The sequence below is a fragment of the Heloderma suspectum genome, chromosome 5, assembly GCF_057233095.1.
Source record: "Heloderma suspectum isolate Gila_16-S chromosome 5, 16-S_ref, whole genome shotgun sequence".
Lineage (NCBI taxonomy): Eukaryota > Metazoa > Chordata > Lepidosauria > Squamata > Helodermatidae > Heloderma > Heloderma suspectum.
The window spans coordinates 222,201,286-222,222,748 of record NC_139462.1 but is presented as its reverse complement, the minus strand read 5'-3'; the positions used below and the strand labels follow the sequence as shown (position 1 = coordinate 222,222,748).

Below are 21,463 nucleotides of genomic sequence, written 5' to 3'. Positions count from 1 at the left end.
TCCATGGGAGAGGAGCTCGCTCATCTCTCACAAGCACAGCAGCAGGCAGAGATTCCTCCTGCCAGCATTCCTGAGAGAGACAGTGACCCTGGCAGTGAGAGAGCGCTGGAGGGGGGCTTGCAGGACGCTCGGCGCAGACACAGGGAGCGGCGACAGATGGAGGGCGCCAAAAGGAGGCGCTCCGCTCGTTTGGTGCTAAAACAACAGTCGCGTCCTGAGGACCCAAGGGTAAGAGGCAGGATCTCTCCATAGCCCATAAGTTCAGAGTCTTCCCGCAGTTCTCCTTCAAACGGGGACCAACTGCCTTACCTGGAGCTTAGGCTACTCTGCTATCTATCCCCAGTGCAGTTCTTTGCTTAGTCACTAGTGATTAGTATCTGAAAGAGTCATAAAGGAATAAAGCCTTGGAAAGAATCCTCGTCGTCTGTGTCCTGAATTGGCTATTGGAAGGGACTGTAAGAGGCAGCTAGGGCGCTCCTGACAAGGGTCCGCTTTGCTTTATGATTTCAATTTTTCTGTTAGTCACTGTACTATACCCACACGCACATATATATGTATACACACACACACACACACATATGTATACACACACACACACACATGATTAACAGCATCCTTGTGGGATCCAGAACAAATTTGTCTGAAGTGCTGCAAATTTTAGAAATAATTACTAGAATTTAAATTTCCCTAAGGCAAGCCAATTAATTTCTCATTCAAATCAAATATATTCTTCAATTAATTTGCACCCCACTCAAGATCACCCCAAAAGCGTTCTTCTTCAAATCAATTCCCCTTCCAATTATGCCCATTCATTATTCCCCCAATCACCCCTAGTTAAAGTCCTGTTTAATTAATTTATTCATCCAAATTAATAGATAGTGACTTTTCTAACATCACTCCATAAATCCAAGTCTCTCCAGTCACAGCTGAACCCTTTGTTGCCTATACCACACTGGCTCTAAAAGTTCAGCCTGTAGTCTATCCAGGCACAATTATGTAAGGGAAGGGTTCTTTGAGAAGATTTTTTTCTAAGCCCCAAATAAAGGCATCAAAAATTGCATACATTCTCAGCTATTCACCTAGCAGAGTTACTAATGCTGCCGTCTTAGAATGAGAGCACCATTTGGGCAGAAAGGCGAGATACAGACTTACTGTAATTCATAAATAATAAATGAAATACACATTTACCTAGGAGTAAGTCCCATGGAACTCAGGACTGCATTGCAATGTGAAGGTGCAATCCCCTGCACACCGACATAGGTGTGAGCAGAACCCTGCTGTCTGGATACAGCTGGAGCTCCTTCCCAAGCAAAGAGGCACAGGATTGGGTAACTACTTCAGCTGAGAGTTGGGAGACAGAAGCCAGGCTGGCACAGTGGCCAAGCAGAGGCACGGGGGTGGTGTCGGACTCCTGGCCGACCGAAGCCCAGGGGAGAGCTCTTCGGAGGAGTCGGATTTCCATTCCTGAGCACATCTCACTTCCACAGAAGACATGGGGTAACCTGAGGAGTCCTATTGCAGGGCTGCCTCACCTGCAGGCTGAAAGACCCCCTCTGACCCCAGCCCTTCTGTGGTTCCTGACTCCCCTCCTGTGGTGTAGTGGCAAATTTTGAAGTGCCCATACTCACCATGACGGTCCCATAGCCACGCCTCCAAGGAGAGGCCAAAAACGCAGGCAGTTATGTTCATCCGTATCAACAAACCAGTTCTAGGAGCATTCATCTGCGAGGGGCAAGTCTTTTGCAAAGCTAATGGGTCTTAACTGCCCATTCCAGGCCAAGCCACCCCAAATAAGGTGGATTTATTCTCCTTTACAACAAGGAGGAATATAGTGTTGCTGGGAAAATTCATTCCCCCCCAGCTGCTCTGAGGATTGCAGCTAAGCTCAGAGGGAAAGGGCGTCTTGAGGAGGGTAGCAGGAGAGGGTGGCATCCCTGCTAATCAAAATGTGTCGGCACTGCGTTCCTCTGAGCCCTGGCTCCACTACACCACTGCGCTTCTCCCTCATCCCACAGCTCTCTGGAGAACCAGTGGCAGCAGACCAGGTGGGATGCCAAGAGTCACTGCCAGAGCACCTACCTGACTGCCAGAGAACCCTTTCATCCAGGGTTTACTCAGGAGCAAGGGTCTACTTTCAACGAGGAAGACCCAGCTGTAACTGGAGAATCAGGGTCAGCAACTATGCAAGTCCTCAGTATTTGGCCAGACATTTGCAGTGTTAACAGCTCACACATTGCTCTGGACAGGCGCAAATGAAGTGGTGAGCTGAGCCAAACCCTCTCTTGGGCCTTTTCAGGCCTCATAACTCCCCCCACAGTGAAGTGACTTCCTTTGCCCCCCGGCCTGATAGCACTGGCACTGCAGAGGCTTTAAGCCCCCTTTACCCCACTCCATATCATGGGAAGAGCTTCATCTCACTCACCACAAGAAAATTGATGATGACGATGATAGCAGCCTCCATCCTTTTTAGGATCCCCCCCAACCCCTGGTGACAGTGTGTGACCTCTCCTCTCCCTGCCACCATGGAGGTATCTCCCCTCCCCTTCCCCGGGAGAGCGCTGGGCAGCCTCTTCTCCCCTTCCACGAGGCAGCAGTAGCAGGCAGGCGCCCTCTCCCATCCCACTGAACACAGCAGCTTCCTATGTTCCTAGAGCAAGCTGTAGCTGAGGCATGTTAGCATCAGTATAATATAGAGAAAGCAATGAATAAGAGTTAATTGCGTGGCAGAGAAAGACACTTGGACTAGCCAGATGGGACTGCTGGGATTTATTCTGGGTAACCCTGACCCTGCCTTTAAAGAACTTGGTGCCGGAATGAACGTTTTAGGAGATCGCTCATTGCAAAAGAAAGCCACTTGCTTTTGTTCAGGGAGAAGAATAAGCAGGGAGGGGGGAATTCCAGTGGAAGAAAGAAAGAGCATCTCAGAATTGATTCTATGAAAGGAGGGGGGCATTTACCTGTGAAAAATGTAACCATCTCCTGCCTGCGATTTATTTTTACATGCCGTTAGGGGGCAGTGCTGTACCAAAAAGCTAGGACAATAGTTTTCAGACTTTCTACCTTCAAGGAAACCTTTCTGCATGAGCTTCTCCTCTGAGGAAACCCTGTACACCTGCTATGGATGCCCTGCATGCTGCAAAGAATACTGAGCCACATTCTCTGTGTGCGCAGCCCTAATGGACAGATCAACAGCTTTTTCATAAATGTAGGAGAAGCCTCTAAAACAGCTGTTTTATTCTACCTTTTAGGATGAGTGTATCCCAAGGAAGGGGAAACTGTGGCCTTCCAGGTATTGTCGGACTACAACTCCCATCATTCCTGATGACTGACCATGATGGCTGGGGCAGATAGGATTGGAATCCAACAACATCTGGAGGGCCACAGGTTAAGAACGTTAAGACGAGTCCTGCTGGATCAGACAAAAGGCCTATCTAGTCCAGAGTTCTGTTCCCACAGCGGCCAACCAGGTGCCCATGGAAAGCCCACAAGCAGAACATGAGTGTAATAGCACCCTACTACTTATGTTCCCCAGCAACTTGTATTCAAAGGCATACCACCTCTGATACTGGAGGTAGTATATAGCCATCATAATTAATGGCCATTGATAGCCGCATTCTCTATGAATTTGTCTAATTCTCTAATTCTAAGTTGGTGGCCAACACTGCATCTTGTGATACTGAATTTGGTAGTTTAACTATGTGCTGTGTAAAGCCCTTCCTTTTATCTGTCCTGAATCTCCCACCAATCAGCTTCATGGGATAACCCAGAGTTCTAGTATTACGAGAGACAGAGAAAAATGTCTCCCTATCCACTTCCTCCACACTGTGCATATACACCTCTATAATTTCTCCCCACAGTCACCTTTTCTCTAAGCTAAATAGTCCCATACATTGTAACCTTTCCTCATAAGGGAGTTGCTCCAGCCCCTTGATCATGTTGCTTACTCTTTTCCAGCTCTGCAGTATCCTTCTTTAGGTGCAGTGACTAGAAGTGTGCATAGTATTCCAAGTGTGGTCCTCACCTCTGGCTTATCTTTAGGCTGCAAACTGTGCAAGGCTCACACGCAGAGAAGCTATTCCTATCTACGAGTAGTCTAAATCTTAACTTGCATGACCTACAGTTTCCAAGCCTTTGTGTGAATCTTTTAGGGCCTTCAGCCCTAGAAATGCTATACAAAGAAACAACAGCCTCAGGGGTAGCTTGAGAACATTTGGGAAAGATTTATTTGAAACTGATGGGGACAGAAGGGAGATAAGCCATCACTTGCGTTAGCCTTTTATTCCTGTGTTTCAATAGGTTCCTCACGTAGAGAAGTGATATAAGGCAGCTAGGGTGGTATACTACATAGAGCACTGGGTTTGGACTGGGGGAGGGACCGTGGCTGTGTGGTAAAACACATCCTTTGCATGCAGGAGGTCCCACGTTCAATCCACAGCATCTCCAGGTAGGGCTGGCAAAAAAACCTGCCTGAAATCCTGGAGAGCCACTGCCATTCAGTGTTGACAGTACTGGGCAAGATGGACCCATGGTCAATATATGGCTGCTTCCTATGTTCCTATGACCTTGTTTCAAATCCATGCTCAGACATAAAGCTCACTGGGTGTCCTTGGGAAAAATTCACCATTTCAGGGCTGGTGTGAGGATAAAATGTGATACCTCCATCTATGCTATCCTGAGGTCCTTGGAGGAAGAGTTAGGTATAAATGTGATCAAGAACTACATCTATATTCCTCACAGTTTCCTCATGTACCCATTTCAGTCCCCTGTCACCACACTTCTTTCTTTTTAATATCTCTTGTCCATTATATCAGCAACAGACTTCCCCAACCGGATGCCTTCCAGATGATTGGACTACAACTCCTATCACCCACAGCCAACATGCTGGTCAAACTGACTGGGGACAACACATCTAGAGGGCACCTGGCTAGGGAAGGCTGTTGTACAACTTCCTTTCACTTCTTCGAACAGTTTGAATAGTTCAGCCAGTGGGTTTACACTACAATAAGCAAAATGAAACCAGTATCTGGGCTTCATGTACAGGTGATATATCTTTGTTCATATTATAGTTCCCTTTGCAGCAAGCACCAAGCAGATCTTACTAGAGAGAAGTGTGTTTCTCCCTCACCATTTCCCCCCTTTCTTTATCTCTTTGCTTCAGTGTCAGAGGTAACATCAGGAGTGGACCCACACAAGCCAGCTAACCAAACTTAAGCTAAAAGTATTTCTTGTGCTCACAATGCATTGTGGAGGCGTGCACTTTATATAAAGCACCACCTGACATGTTGTTGTTCTGCCTGAGGTTAATCAATTAACATTTTAGGTACCCCATTTGCTCAGAGACAGTAAATTGATTGAGATGGCACAATGACTCTATGACAGAGAAAGAACCTGGACTCATGTCTCCTTGAGTTCAAGGTCAACTATCTATTCTCTGGATGACACTGACTCACTGATTGCCTCTACAGCTTTGAATCGAGCGTATGTATGTGCAGACGTCTTTCATTCTGGATAAATAGCTAGGTGGCAATACATTTTCTTCCCCTTGCTTTGCCTCCTCCAGAATGACAGCCGTTATTACAAACACACCAAGCAGGCACTAGAGTGAAGTCACAATCAGTACTACACTTGTTCTTGTAATCTGCAGAGTTCTTCGATATGTGTAGGACCATTTGCTTCCCAAAGAACCTGCTTTCCCTAAGATCTGTTCCAGAGGCTCTTCTCTGGGTGTTGCTGCCTTCAGGAGGTGAGGTGGGTGGCAGCAGGTGAAGACAATATTAGTCTCCCATGGATTGTTTTCCTGCTTCCATTGTCCTAATGTTTTTTTTTAAGTATTATTTTTATTTATTTATTTATGTGTTTATTTATTTATTTCTATCTCGCCTTTTTTCCTCTTGCAAGGAACCCAAGGCGGCTTAAATTATCCTCCTCCTCTCCATTTTATCCTCACAACAATCCTGTGAGGTAGGTTGGGCTGAGAGTCTGTGACTGGCCCAAAGTCACCCAGTGAGCTTCCATGGCTGAGTGGGGACTAGAACCCGGATCTCCCGGCTCCCAGTCCAACACTCTAGCCACTACACCACACTGGCTCTCTTAGTTGCTTAGTATTACCTAGTTGCTTTTATTTTTGGATATTTTGTTTTTTCAATGTTAAGAATGTTTTAACAATTCCTTTTTTCCAGCTGACTTGAAACCTTGTTGACAGGCGGAACAGTCGTTTTAAAAATAAATAAATAAATTGATGTTATGCAGGGATGGATGTGTTCTACCCTCATCATTGGCGATGCCAGCTAGGGCTGATGGGAGTTGCAAGCCAAAACATTTGGAGGTTCACAAGTTGCCCATCCCTGCCCTAGAAAGTGCTTTCTGCTCTCGCCCTCTTTATCTGCACCTTTACCAACAAGGCCTCCACAGAACTCCCATGCTGGTCCAGGTATGTGTAAAGGTATCTCCTCATGTCGTTTGTCCTTGATGCCATGTTTATATAGCCTGCAAGTAAAGCACAGCCTCTGGGGAGGTCTATTGCCCGTATGGTGCGTCAACAGAGTGTCAGGACAAAGCATGTGGATGGAAACCTTTACATACATACATATCCATATCCAGACTAGTGCAGGTTCAGTTGTGGAAGCAGCAACACCAGTCCAGTAAAGGTGCATGACAAGGAGGGCTCAGTGAGCTTTCTCATTACCACAGAAGAAGCGTAGTCCATCTGGCCCAACTTCCTGCTCGATGCAGGAAATCCAGAGCTAGAGCATCCCCAACAGAAGACTGCCCTGCCTCTGCTTGAAGACCTCCGACAAGAGAGAGCCAGCCAGTGCAGGCTGGTGGCTCCAATGTCAGTGGGGTGGTGCATCCGCTCCAGTGTCAGTTAGAACTCTCAAGGAGCTCTCCAAGGAGCCAGCCAGCCTGCTACGCAACTGGTGACATTGCTGAACTGCTCTTAATGTTAAGAAGTTTCTCCTAAGGTTCAACCAAAATCTACGCTCCTGTAGCTTCAACCCATTGGATCCACTCCTGCCCTTTGGGGGAGCAGTGGACGAGTCTTTGCCCCTTCTACGTGACAGCCCTTCAGGTATCTGAAGAGGACTATCATATCCCTCCTCAGTCTTCTCCTCTCCAGGCTAACCATACCACATATCTCTGCCCTTAGCTTTAAGTGTGGTTGTTTAGGCACAGGTGGAAGACTACCAAAGATGTATGCTTAGCTCCTAGGTTGTTTTGCATCCTCAGCCTAGCAATGAAGTATTTAAAGGGATGGAAATCATAGAATAGTCACAGAATAGAAGGGTTGGAAGGGGCCTACAAGGCCATCGAGTCCAAACCCCGTTACATACATACATACCAAATCCGCTCTTTGGTTGGGCAAGGGCACTACACAAGAGTTGCAGGCAGACTAAGCTTGGGCCACATGGGGGGAGGCCTTATATACTGGCCCCCCAAGCACTGCCCGAAGTCTCACAAGATTTCGCCAACTCTCACGAGATCATTCATTCACTCACTCCACAAGAGCCAGTTTTGACAAAACATTTTGCATCCAATGATGGGCTTCTGGAACAATTCTCCTTGCCTGCATGTGCACGAAACCTACTTTGTTGGAAGCTGTCTTCTATGTGACCGCCTAAGAAATGATTGTGTGGAAAGATCTATCCAGAAATTCAAGAGCCAAGTCATGGAATGGGAGGTCCAGACCATTGGATCAAAGGAACAGAAGAACTGCCTTGCTGTCCAAAAAGGGAGCAGCTAGTCAAATGCCTCTGGGAGACATGCAGGCAGGGCAGGGCAAGGAGAGTGGGTAGCTCCCCTTTTTGTCTGTTCCCCAGCGTCTTGTGAGAAACGGGGGCATCCCTAGGCTTGGGCCGAAATCTATTTCTCAGTATCCAAGTGTCAGATGCCACAATTCAATCAACAGAAAAGGCTAGTAGTAACCACTGCCTCACCAGGCGGTCCGTAGCCAGAACCCAACTGAGCAGTGTTTGGCGGCACACTGGGATCGAGCCGCATGGGGCTCCTGTACAGGCCCTATGTCTCACCAGAGGTCTCACAAGATTTAGCCGAGGCTCATGAGACTCTACCAACTCTCACGAGGTTTTGCCAAGTCTTGCAGAATTGTGCCAAGAATTACGTCTGAGACCACCCAAGGCCACCGACCCATCTGGCCTGGCTTCAGTCTGTAGGAGGCTACAGCCATCGGGTGCTGCTGCTGCTTGCCTGCCCAGCCAGGTGCTGGCTATGGGCTGCCTGGCCAGGTAGTGTGGCAGTAGGTGGTGGGTGGACCTCCAAATCTTATAAGTTCTCCCTTCTCCCATCTCATCTTGCTTGATCACTGAAGCCTTCTGAAGAGGCACTCCTTGTGTTCCCACATAGATTGGAGATCTGTTTCAAAACCACCAGGAGAACGGGCTTTAGTGTGGGGGCTTCCATCCTACAGAATACCCTTCGAATGGAAATCAGGCATGCACCTGATTTGCAGAGCATCCGCTCTGCACTGGATATTCATAAGCCTCCGTGTTCAGAGGCTTTCATGTATCAAGGGCATATCCAATAGGATTGTGCTCTTTATCAATAAAACAGTGGCTGGAATATACTTATCAGTCAGGAAATGTTTGCCTGAAAAGAAAACATTTGCTGAAGACTTTTCTTTTCAGGCAAGCATTTCCTGGCCAATGGTGAGGGATGATGGGAGTTGCAATCCAGCAACATCTGAAAGGCCATCATTCCCCATCTCTGAATAAATAGTAGTGGGCTAGATGGATCCATGACTTGACCTGGTATAAGGGAGTTTCCTTATGTTCCTAGGTTTTCAATATTACTGTCAGACCACAAATTCCCCATACAGTATATTACATTTCTCTATGCAAAGGCTTTCCAGAGGGTTGGGGGGGGGGGTGTTGTTGTTGTTTCTTTTCTTTTTTTGCATGGGTGGGGGGACAGTTCTAAAGGCTGTAAAGACTGCAGTCCTTTAGGTAACGAACGTGTCCCTATCATTCAGCAGGAAAAAGATCTTCCTTTGATTAGTTCTTCCTGTGGCTTCAAACAATACAAAGATGTGTGAACAAAAGGGGCAATATGCCCGAGGAACTATGGATGGAGGTCCGTAACATTGTTCAGGAGGCAGCAACTCAATGTATCCCAAAGAAAAAGAAATGCAAGAAAGCAAAGAGGCTGTCTGATGAGGCTTTACAAGTGGCTGAGGAAAGAAGGGAAGCGAAAAGCAAGGGAGAAAGGGGAAGATATATCCAGCTGAATGCAGAGTTCCAGAGAATAGCAAGGAGAGACAAGAAGGCCTTCTTAAATGAACAATGCAAAGAAATCGAGGAAAACAACAGAATGGGAAAGACTAGAGAGCTCTTCAAGAAAATCGGAGATATCAAGGGAAAGTTTTGTGCAAAGACAGGCATGATAAAGGACAAAGAAGGCAGGGACCTAACAGAAGCAGATGAGATTAAGAAGAGGTGGCAAGAATACACAGAAGAACTATACAGGAAAAATCTGAATGTCCCTGATAGCCATGATAGTGCAGTCACTGAACTGGAGCCGGACATCCTAGAGAGTAAAGTTAACTGGGCCTTAGGAAGCTTTACTAACTACAAAGCTAGCGGAGATGACAGTATTCCAGCTGAGCTATTTAAAATCCTAAAAGATGATGCTGTTAAAGTGCTGGACTCATTATGCCAACAAATTTGGAACACTCCACAGTGGCCACAAGACTGGAAAAGGTCAATTTACATTCCAATTCCAAAGAAGGGCAACGCCAAAGAGTGTTCAAACTACCGTACAATTGCGCTCATTTCACATGCCAGCAAGGTGATGCTCAAAATCCTACAAGCCAGGCTTCAGCAGCATGTGAACCGAGAACTACCAGAAATACTAGCGGGGTTTCAAAGAGGCAGAGGAACTAGAGATCAAATCGCCAACATTCCCTGGATCATGGAGAAAGCAAGAGAATTCCAGAAAAACATCTATTTCTGCTTCACTGACCACACTAAAGCCTTTGATTGTGTGGCTCACAACAAACTCTGGCAAATTCTTAAAGAGATGGGAGTACCAGACCACCTTACCTGTCTCCTGAGAAACCTGTACGAGGGTCAAGAAACAACAGTAAGAACCGGACATGGAACAACTGATTGCTTCCAAATTGGGAAAGGAGTACGACAACGCTGTATATTGTCACCCCGCTTATTTAATTTATATGCGGAGTACATCATGAGAAATGCCGGGCTGGATGAATCACAGGTCGGAATTAAGATTGCCGGGAGAATTATCAACAACCTCAGATACGCAGACGATACCACCCTAATGGCAGAAAGCGAAGAGGATCTAAAGAGCCTCTTGTTGAGGGTGAAAGTGCAGAGTGCAAAAGCTGGTTTGAAACTCAGCATTAAAAAAACGAAGATCATGGCATCTGGCCCCATCACTTCCTGACATATAGAAGGGGAAGAAATGGAAGCAGTGACAGATTTTATTTTCTTGGGCTCCAAGATCACCACAGACGGTGACTGTAGCCATGAAATTAAAAGACACTTGCTCCTTGGGAGGAAAGCTATGGCAAACCTAGACAGCATAGTAAGAAGCAGAGACATCACCTTGCTGACAAAGGTTCGTATAATCAAAGTTGTGGTTTTCCCAGTAGCAACGTATGGCTGTGAGAGCTGGACTATAAGGAAGGATGAGCGCCGAAGAATTGATGCGTTCGAACTGTGGTGCTGGAGAAGACTCTTACGAGTCCCCTGGACTGCAAGGAGGTCAAATCAGTCCATCCTAAAGGAAATCAACCCTGAGTGCTCATTGGAAGGACAGATACTGAAGCTGAAGCTCCAATATTTTGGCCACCTAATGCGAAGAGAAAACTCCCTGGAAAAGACCCTGATGCTGGGAAAGATTGAAGACAAAAGGAGAAGGGGACGGCAGAGGATGAGATGGCTAGATAGCATCACCAATGCAATGAATATGAACTTGAGCACCCTCCGGGAGAGAGCGGAGGACAGGAAGGCCTGGCGTGCTATGGTCCATGGGGTCACGAAGAGTCGGACACGACTAAACGACTGAACAAGAGGATTGAAGCCCCTTTGCTTTAAGCAAAGGTTAAACTGTGTGAAGCTTCCAGTTTAACGGGATGGGGAAACTAAGGGAGCAGAAGAGCATAACAGAGGTTTATGAAATTGTGAAGCCACAATGGAACATGGAGAGAGAAAATGTGGGCATGACCACTAACTTAAATGGCTTTAAAGGAGTATGGGACAAATTCATGGCTGGATAGGTTTAGCAACAGGTATTAGCTATGACAGCTATGTGGAAACTGCATATTCAGAACAGGGATATTGCTAGGTACTTATTTATTTAATATAGAATTTGCAATCCACTGCACGTTGTGAGATATCGGAGCAGTGTACAATAAATCAAAATATAAACTACAAAAGTTACAGTAAAAGCAAATAAGACAGCAATCCTATGGTCCCTAAACAGAGTCTGGGGGGCCATAGGATGCTTCACATTCCTAGATCCGAGGCTGGAGACAGCGCTCCAACCTTGGATCCAGGAATCCAAGCTCCGTGACCCCTACCCCTCCCCCTCGCAGTCAGCGTGGAGAGAACCACACCGGCTACCTCTCCAAAGTCACAAAGGTGACCTTGTCACCTGGGAGAGGTCACAAGGAGGGAAGGGCAAGGGGGCATGCCAGTGGGCAGAGCGGGAAAGGGTGGCTTATGCCGTATCCTCAGCCCTCCCCAGCCTCCTCCTCCCCACCGCCTCAGATAGGCAGGCAAAAATGCCTGCCTAGCTAAAATGCTGGCTAAGGCTAATGGGAGTTGCAGTACAACAACATCTGGGGGGCCACAAATTCCCCATCTTTGGTCTACTCTGACTAGCAGTGACTCTTCTAAGGTCTTTTACAGCAGTGCCACTGGATTTCCTTTTTAACTGGAGATGCCAGGGTCTAAACTGGGACCTTCTGCATGCCAAGCATGTGCTCTCCCATGGCGCCATCCCTCCTGCTGTCCGTGCTGTCTGTTCTGACTGACAATGACCTTCCAGAGTCTCTACCAAATACGTTATTGTTTTGGCCGGAGATTATTGTGGGTTGAAGCAGGGACTTTCTGTCTGCTCTGCAAATGAACTAAGATCTTCCCCTAGTATAGAACCGGTTTGACATTCCCAACATTACTCCATGGATGCAGAGTGTTATGTTTCCTCCGGGCCTGTGGTGTGATCGGCTACAAATAAGGACCTCACCTGTGTGCTATAGCAGGCTTGTGTCCTTCGCCTTTACACCAAGGGACATCTTCATGCAGGTAAGAGAGTCCACGAGCCATTGTTTCCGCCACATGACAGAGTTCATTCCAACTGATAATGTTCCCCTTCAGGTAGTCAGTTAGAGAACCCTAGAAGAAATACAACATGATGCATCAAATTTTGCCAGAGACCCTAATTGTAGCTAGTTAGTGATAAAGCACATTTAAGTTTGCAATGGACACAACGCAGGCAAAGTGAAGCACTTTTAAGGTTACAATCCTAAGCACACTTTCCTGGGAGTAAGCCCCACTGAACAAAGTGAATTTCACATAAAACATCAACAGGCAGGCAAAGATGGTAAACGTAGACAGAAAATGTTTTTAAAAAATAAAAGTGGTCCATGATACAGGCTGAGATTAAAGTGATCCTGGGTCTGTAAAGATTGAAGGCAACAAAACCCAGAAAGGATTTCCCGGGAGTAGAACATTCTTTGTTCCCAAATTATTTACAATTCTTTGCAAAGAATTCCCAAATTATTTGCAAAGCTCAGACAGTATACATTAAGTGAATTTGCCTAGATTTTTGTAAGTTCCATAATTCTGATAATGTTTCGTGGTCCTTGTTCTTGTTGTTCCATTTGTAATAGCATGAATCACTAAATAGCAAAGAAAAGAACGGCTTGGAGCAGAGGCACCAAGGGCAAGGAACCAGGAGCTCAGCAAGGGACAGCTATAGAGCTCCCTATATGAAGTCTCAGCGATTTCCAAGGCCTGAGGATATCACTTGACTCGTTTCTCAAACTTCCTTGATACTTCCTTTTCTTTTCTTTTTTTAAAGGGGAGAATGTTGTGTTTTCATGAGGTGAAGTTGTAGCAGCCATATCAGGGGTCAGACTAAGTAGCCTCATGCAGTCTCATGCTTCATGTTCTTGCTGAGCTCTTTCTCCCTTGAATATATTGTTGTAAGCTGACGAGACACAGGAATTCCTTATCTTGTCAAAGGTCATACAGTTGTATATCTTGTTCTCTGCTGTTCTCTTCTGTTCTCTCCTTATCATGGCTACCCTATAACCCAGTTCTTGTATTATAAACAATAGTGCTAAGAGAAGAAATGTTGAGGATTGCAACCCCATGCGGGAGGGAGAGGAGGAGCCATTTCATATGTGTCACAATGTCTATAAAACCAATGTGCTAATGTAAATCAGGGCTTCTGGCTCTTTGGAAACGATTCCAGCCTTAAGCCCGCGCGTTAAATAAAGAATCTCTTTTTCCTTCACTCCGTGGTCTCTCTGACTCTGGGTTCTGCAACATAAATGGTGCCGTGACTCGGATGTGGCAGGCTCTGAGCCAGACAGGTGGCAGTTGCCTGCTCTTGATCGCCGCACCGGGAAGACGAGCTCGGCGCATGCCTCCCTTTCTTGGCGCCACCGACCTTTTTGTCGAGTGAATGGGAGAAAGCCTGCACTGGGATCGCCCAAACGGCAGCGAGCAGCAAGAGAACCTTGGGAAGCGGAGGAAGGAACTTGAGCCCTGCCTGTATCGCAGCTGCAATTGAGTTGAAACCCACATTGGAAGCCTTCAGGAGAAAGGCAAGTATATGGGAAAAAGAGGGCCCCGCCTTTAGGGAGAAAGGCCACTGGGCAGAAAAAAAGAGGGCCCCGCCTTATGAAGAAGGTCAGTGTTGGTGGTATACGTATACAAAAGAACCTACTCCTTGCGGGTAGAAGGGGGGCCTGATCACACCCCCGAGTGGGCGCCAGTACCTAGCACGCCAGTACTCAGTAGGAAGCTGAGGAAGCTGGGGAAGCCGTTTTCCGCTCTGGTAAAAAGTGGGAAAAGTGGGTGGCAGGGACATATGGATGTAGTGGAGAGATTGATGATTGTGTGAGTGGCTACTGCGGTTTCTGAAGCATACCGTTGACCGTCCGGGTGCCCAGGCCAGTAGCAAAGTGCGTGATGTGAAAAATCCTCTTGTGTCGGCCAGTGAGACCCCTTACTCACTGACCAATTCCCATTCCCTAATTGTGTCTGTCTTCAATTTAGGAGGGAGGCTATGGGTGGTGGGGGAAGCAAACCTTGCACCCCCTTGAGATGTATGTCAAACAAAGAAGGAAAAAGGTTTTTTTAAAAAAGATTCAGAATAGAAAGAGAAAACAGCAAAAAGCTCAAGGTCGAGCTGAGAGGAAAAAAAACAAGATCTGAGGCTGTTAATTAGAAAAATGTTGCAGGACAGTCTGGCTTTTAACAAAGCGTGGGAGCGTGAGAGTGTGAGGCCAAAGAAGTAGCTGTTAGCCTAGCGCGCCGAGAGAGGGGGGGCAGGAAAATTGCCCACAACGTTCTGAGTTGTGCAACATCATCACCTCGCCTAATTGAGATGAAATCCCTAAGAAATGGAAACTGAAAATGAAGACCCAGAAGATGAAGGCAAAATAGAAAATAAAGGTGAAGAATCAGCCCCCAGAGCACAGGCTAGACCCCTCTTCGAGTGAAAAGTGTGCCATAAGACTGTCCCAAAGCAGAATGAAGCAGAAAGACCATGTTGAAGATCTCTGTCAAGGTAACCGTGTTTAGCTTTGAACTGTGTTAAAATTGCATAGAGCCTGTAGCTACTGACCATCAGCTATATGATTTCTGAAGAGCGTAACCATTAAGCTTTTGCCGTGGGATTCCCTGCAATGAAGAAATCTCACTGATTTGAGTGTCCAGTGTTACACTGCCTAAGTGTGTGTGCTAAAGAGACCGATAAACCAGACAGCATGTTCCTGGCCAAGCCAAAATCACGCTACTGCCATGCTCCTGGAAGCTGCAATAAACTGTGTAAGCTGGGAGACCCAACCTGATTGAGAAGAAAAGAAGATATTGGAGCAACTGTCTTAAAAAACAATGAGATCTGTGTAGCTGGCTGGCTGACGCTGTCAGTGATGTTACAACTTTAAATTAAGACTGTTTTCCTGTTTGAGACCCCAGCGAAGAAAGCTAACCCGAGTTATTTGTTGCCCGTGCCAAAGCAAGAATTTGGTGGCCCTGTACCTCATCGTGTCCTGTTTTGAGCTTGGGATTTACAAATACAAACAAACTGAGAAGCTTGCCTTTGAAGTCCTGCAAATCACCCCACCGTCTCCCCGAAGATTAATGGCTGCCTGAAAAATGCAAGTATAAAGCGATGCCCATCACCCCCCAGCGTCCTGAGTTTCGGCACTCAGTGTTTCAGTGCTTTCGTGTACCAGGTTAGAAGAGAAAAAAAAAGAGTAAGTTTTTAAAATGTCTGTGAGAGAACCTGACAGAAGTAAAATAAAATTTACAGAGGAGTTGCCCAAGTTAAAGCATCATGGCTAGAGAGCTGAGCTGTGCCGCTCTGTTTAAACAGAAGCCTTGCTAAAAAGTTAAAGGCCCTTGTCTGTCAGAAGGGGTGTAGGGCCACACTTTCCCTTTTTAAACTCATGCAAAAGTAGAGAGCCTTTGCTGGAAACATCGCATCTTCATTGCCCAGAGCCTTCACTGTTTGCCTCCATCATCATCTAGGCTTTTTAGAGACACTCTGCACATGAACTAAAATTTTAAATTGTCACAAACTTGCCATGGACAGTGCTATGAAGCTTTTGATAAACTTGAACTCTCATCGCTGTGGACCGTGTGTCTATGTTTGTAGTCAGCTCAGTGTACAGCAGGCTGAGTTTGATCTGTGACTTTTAGATTTCCTTCTGCCAGAACTCATGCAGCATAGAGTTGCCGATGCAAAAATGGTGACCTAGAACTCTGCGTGTGTGGGTATGCCCGTCCCTTGATTTTAATGAGCCCTGAGCTTTCAGCCAGAAGACCAGTATGATTGCTGGATCTGCTCCATCATGCCTTACCATGAAAGAAGTGTTTTCCATTCATTGTGTTAAATTGCAGAAAAAGTTTGTTGTGTATATTTTATGATTTCTTAAATATCATAAAATATATGTGATATTTGCAGATTAGTGTTAGTTGCAACTCCAAATGATACTAAGTGTGGTTCCCAATGGATAACGAAGAGAAAAGACAAAAGCAAGTAGAAAAGAAAGAATAGAGAAAGTAGAAGACAGATAGAGAAGAGAGAAAAAGAAAAGGCAAAAGGCAAAGAAAAAACATTTGTAAAAAAAGAAGCGTGGCCATAGTTGCCCCCAGGATAAATTAAAAGCAGCTGATTGTGCCTGGAGCTTATTACCTGGGGTAAAGTAGCCACAATAATGTAATAGTTCTTTAAGATGAAGAAAATGTAACTAGAAGGAGAAGAAGAGCCTATCCCAAATGTGTGTCATTGGGACTAGTGTAAGGCAGAAAGGTTTAAGTGAGTAAGTTTAACTTGAAAAAGACAAATAAAGAGACAAGGCTGGTGCATGGAGCAGAAAGTTTTATATAAAAAGTTTGAAACATGATCTGCAATACAGGCAGATCAGCAAAGAAAAAGAAAGCAAAAAAAAGAGAAAAAATTTGTCTTCCCATACTAATAAATAAAAAGTGTTATCAAGCACTTTGGGAAGCGAAGTTGTTTACAGGAAGCTGTGCCTGAGAACCAAACACTTCTAGCCTATGCTGAAAATGCTTGCTAGTGTTATGGGTAACATGTATAGTATAAAAACCCATTTAGTGCAATAGCTCGTGGTTCAGAGAAGCTGTCTGATCCAAAAATTAAGTACGCCTGTGTGCTGTAAGTTACCCAATAAAGTCTCCTTGTAAGTAACCCCCCCCTGCTGGAATCCCAAAACACAAGTTGGGCTAGAGCGCCTCACCCAGTATCAAACCCTGCTGTTAAAAGCCATGAAAGCAGGTATGAAGAAGTCAGTTAATATGACCAAAGTGTCTAAAGTGCTGCAAGGTGCCACCAAGGCCCCAGAGCGTACTTGGAGCGTCTTTCAAATGCCTATCGCCAGTACACCCCCCTTGACCCAGAGGCCCAAGAAGACGTAAACGAAAAAAAAAAAAAGAAGAAGACCCGGCAGAGGCAGAAGATTCTTAAAAAAAGAACCAGTGTGCCCAGTGTGGACAAGATGGACATTAGTGGCATGAATGCCCAAATAAAATAAATCAAATACACAAAGGAAAAAAAACCAAAGAGGCCAGAATGGGCGAAGAGGGAGACAGCTTGAGAAGGGCCGTGACATTGACTGTGAGGGGCCGTGACATTGACTTCATAATTGACACTGGAGCAGCATCAAAAGCAAGCAAACGTTAGCCTTAAACAAGAAGTCCAAACACTGAGCAAAGTTCTTCAAGCCCAGCGCCGCTTTGTCTTAAAAAAATAAGCCATTCCCATCACAGAAGCTCATCCTTTCCAACCAAGAGTTAAAGTATGAGTTAAAGAGGAAAAAATAACCCTTTGACTCCCAGATGGAAAGAACTCAGAACTGTCATACTTTCCACCCCCGCAGCTATGAAAGCAGCTAGAGTTAAACCCTGGATACATTGGACACGAGTCAAGAGAGCGAGAGGGGGAAAGTAGACCATAAACAGAAATCCTGAAAATCCTTTAAAAATCATTCTGAAAAAGCAGTAAGAAGACTCAGGCTAGACCTTACTGTGGACACACCGGGAAACTGTCCCCCTGCGTACGGTCAGACCTGCAACTGGAGAATTAAAGAAGGGGACTAGACCCTACTGCAGCTTGCCAGGTGAATAGCTGCCCAGCGTACGGTCAGATCCCAAAGAAGATCAAACATGCGTGTTGTAGTGTTAGTAGTGTTGCATTGTGTTTCCTTAATAAGGTGCAAAAAGGGGGGTCTGCCCTTGGAAAAAGAAGTTTGTCCCAGTGATTTGCTGATAATTACTGGCTTCACCTGGCTAACATCACTAGAGTAAAACATTTTTGTTTGCCAAAAGGTATACCTGCAGACAGGCTTATTAGCTCTTGCTTAATACCTGTCTGTAGACATCCTGGGAAAATTCAAAAAGATACCATGTTAAAAGTTTATGGTGTAAGTTTAACTTATTCCCAAAATGCTAATTGGGGCGTGGTTGCAAAGATCCTACCCCCTACAGAGTTCACTCTATGCACCCCCATCATTGCTGAAACAAATGCTACGTGTGCACGAATGCTTAATTCTCAAAATTTTTTCCAGAAAATACAAAGCTATCCCTGGCCCCCTTCCACTGTAATAAAATTCAAAACATATCTTTTAATGATGCCCACATACTTTTGCCTCATGGATGGTTTTAGACATGTAATTCCCGCACTTGGTCATTGATTCCTGCCAACTTGTCTGATAACCACCCATGTTGCCTCAGCCGCCAATTGAACTGGTGCCAATTCTTCCCCTGTAGCCCGAGAAAATCCGTCAACGGCAGCCTCGAGCACTCCAACTAACTAAAAATTGTAATAGTCATGTGCAGTTATATTCTGACTCAGAAAAATTGGCCTTAGCAATGTCACTGGTTAAGGTTCCAGGTTTAGCCGTGGCTGATGGTCTGGAAATCAACCGGTTAGCTTGCAGCTTAGCCAAAAGCATAAATGCCACCTCACAAGCATTGTCATTGTTAAATAAAGAGTTGCGTGATCTAAGAGGTGCAGTTCTAGAAAATAGAGCTGGTATAGATTACCTCTTCCTTCTTCATCATTTAAGTTGTGAGACACACCAAAAGCTCTGTTGTTTTAACTTAACTGATAATGGCAATGCTGTAGATGAACAGATCAACAAGCTGCACAATATAGTAGCTAACGAAACAATAAGACAAAACAATTAGCTCAATTAGTTAACCCCTTGGCTTCCAGATCTTAGCTGGCTTAAAAGCATTGTTCATCCTAATTCTACCAGTATTGTTCATAAAAGTTCTGTTATGTCTCTGCGTTCCTTGTCTTATGCGCTGTTTAACCAATCTGTTTTATGTCTCAGCTAATAAAACTGCTGCCCTCTATGCTCTAATAGCCCAACAAGAGGCTAAGTAATATGTATGTCACAAAAAGCTTTGTATAGTTATCAGTAATGCTATAATTGTAATGAAATTATGCATTTAAGGGGGGAATGTAGCAGCCATATCAGGGGTCAGACTAAGTAGCCTCATGCAGTCTCATGCTTCATGTTCTTGCTGAGCTCTTTCTCCCTTGAATATATTGTTGTAAGCTGACGAGACACAGGAATTCCTTATCTTGTCAAAGGTCATACAGTTGTATATCTTGTTCTCTGCTGTTCTCTTCTGTTCTCTCCTTATCATGGCTACCCTATAACCCAGTTCTTGTATTATAAACAATAGTGCTAAGAGAAGAAATGTTGAGGATTGCAACCCCATGCGGGAGGGAGAGGAGGAGCCATTTCATATGTGTCACAATGTCTATAAAACCAATGTGCTAATGTAAATCAGGGCTTCTGGCTCTTTGGAAACGATTCCAGCCTTAAGCCCGCGCGTTAAATAAAGAATCTCTTTTTCCTTCACTCCGTGGTCTCTCTGACTCTGGGTTCTGCAACAGAGATGCAACAGAACACATGAGATTCAAAAAGCTCTGGGCTCAGTAGCCTTAATTGTAGCACAAAGGTAAAAACTGATGATAAGAACTGTGAGTGCTACTGTGGCTCCCACTTACAATTTTCTGGCTAATGTGTGCATCTCAAGCTCTACCCACATACAGGAGGATCTTGCAATGAATGAATGGATAACTAGGTGAAGACTCTGACATCGTCTTCCTCCTTCTTTGCTTATATCCTATATCTCCCCACAGGGTGGAGGAACTCCAATATTCCTGGGGACCAGACAGAATGGGGCCTTTCCTGGCCTAGCTCTCTTTCCTGGCCTGTTGCCCTGCAAGGGGCAACAGGTGTGTGTGGGAGGGTGAACTGTTTTTACTTCAGTTTGCTTCAGGTCCTTCTACCGCTATCAAGATGGCAACGTTTTCAAGGGTCTGTTACCTTGTCATGGAAAGCTGTGATCAGCCACAGTTCTGTCTCCAGGTTTGTTCCTCGCTTCTCTGCAGCAATAAACTGCAAAAGATTTTCATGCTTCATGCCTGGGGTGCTGAAAATCTCCCTCTCACTCTGCCAGGATTGTTTATCCTATGGAGGAGAGCAGTATGGGTGTGGGGAAGAGAAGTGGTTAGAAAAATAGAGAATCCCATATTGTGAGTAGTGCTATTCCTGTGAATTCATGATGCTATCAAATTGTAACAATTAATGTCCTACCCCAAAACTGAGGGAATTAAAGTTTGGCAAGGTGCTGAGAATGTCTGTTAGAGATCACTAGTCCTCCCTGCCACCCCACCATTTCACAGAACTTGGGTGTGTTTGCATCTCATAGTTGGCTTGCTCGGATGGTAGCTTCAACAGTAAAGTATGGCCTTTAGTCTAATCCAGCTCACTTTTCTTATGTTACAAATATTCTCACAAAATTGAAGCATCAGTTGGAGAGGTTTAGCCATCTCACTTCACTAGAAGCTGGAGAGAAGTAAGAAAAATGTTGTTTCCTAAAAATGTTTTCCATGTATCCACAGCCTCAAAAAGAAAGAAAGACAACTAAGGAAGTGTTGTATAGTCATTAATAAATAAGGTTGCAATCTTATACACACTTACCTTAGACTGAGCCCCATTGAAGTCAATGGAGCTTATTTCTGAATAATATATTTCTATAAACCTTAGCTAAATGTTTTCAATGGAAGCACAAAAAAGAACAAGGACCGTGCAGACGTTAACCAGGTTCAAACCTTTTGTGTATACTCTTAACAGTTACATCTTTCTAATCTGGTTTAGGATAAAATATCCCACCAGTTAGTCAGAGCTGGCCTAAACAGATGACATGGAAATCTCCTCCCTTAAATCCACGATGGCAAACAAATTATGGAGGATTAAATAATAAGTCACAGTGTCTAAATATTTCTCAGGGTATTGCTATACTGCAGACTTAAAACCACTTCAACTATCATTCCCACTCTCACAGGGAATCTTGCACATTGTCGTCCTGTGGTGGTCGGCGGGGGGGATTCTTTGGGACTCTAACAGAGAATTCCCAGCATCTTCATCAAACTCCAACTCCCAGCATCCTTTGGGAAAAAGCCATGGTGACTAAACTGGTACAAAACCAAATATATAATTTGTAATGTAGCTATACCCACAGTCATCTTCCAGAAGTATATATGCTTCTCTGCTTGATAATCCAGGTCATGAGAACTCTCAAAACACAAGCTGAAAATCTACGCAGAAGCAATTTGCAGGAACATAAAATCTGGATGCATATCCTTGAATTATTTTTCCTTCCTCCACCTCCCTCCCCCATTTATCTGGTTTTGTCCATCAATC

At 45.1% G+C, this 21,463-nt stretch overlaps 1 protein-coding gene across 1 annotated transcript in view; it reads right to left on the bottom strand.

Moving 5' to 3' along the window:
* The window catches only part of ACVR2B (activin A receptor type 2B), a 165,648-nt gene that overhangs the window by 10,460 nt on the left and 133,725 nt on the right, over positions 1-21,463 (bottom strand). Inside the window, exons 6-7 of the mRNA XM_084859391.1 lie at positions 20,084-20,227; positions 12,226-12,374 (exon numbers count right to left, since the gene is read on the bottom strand). Of these exons, the coding sequence (XP_084715517.1) occupies positions 12,226-12,374; positions 20,084-20,227 (293 nt within the window). The remainder of the gene's footprint in view (positions 1-12,225; positions 12,375-20,083; positions 20,228-21,463) is intronic.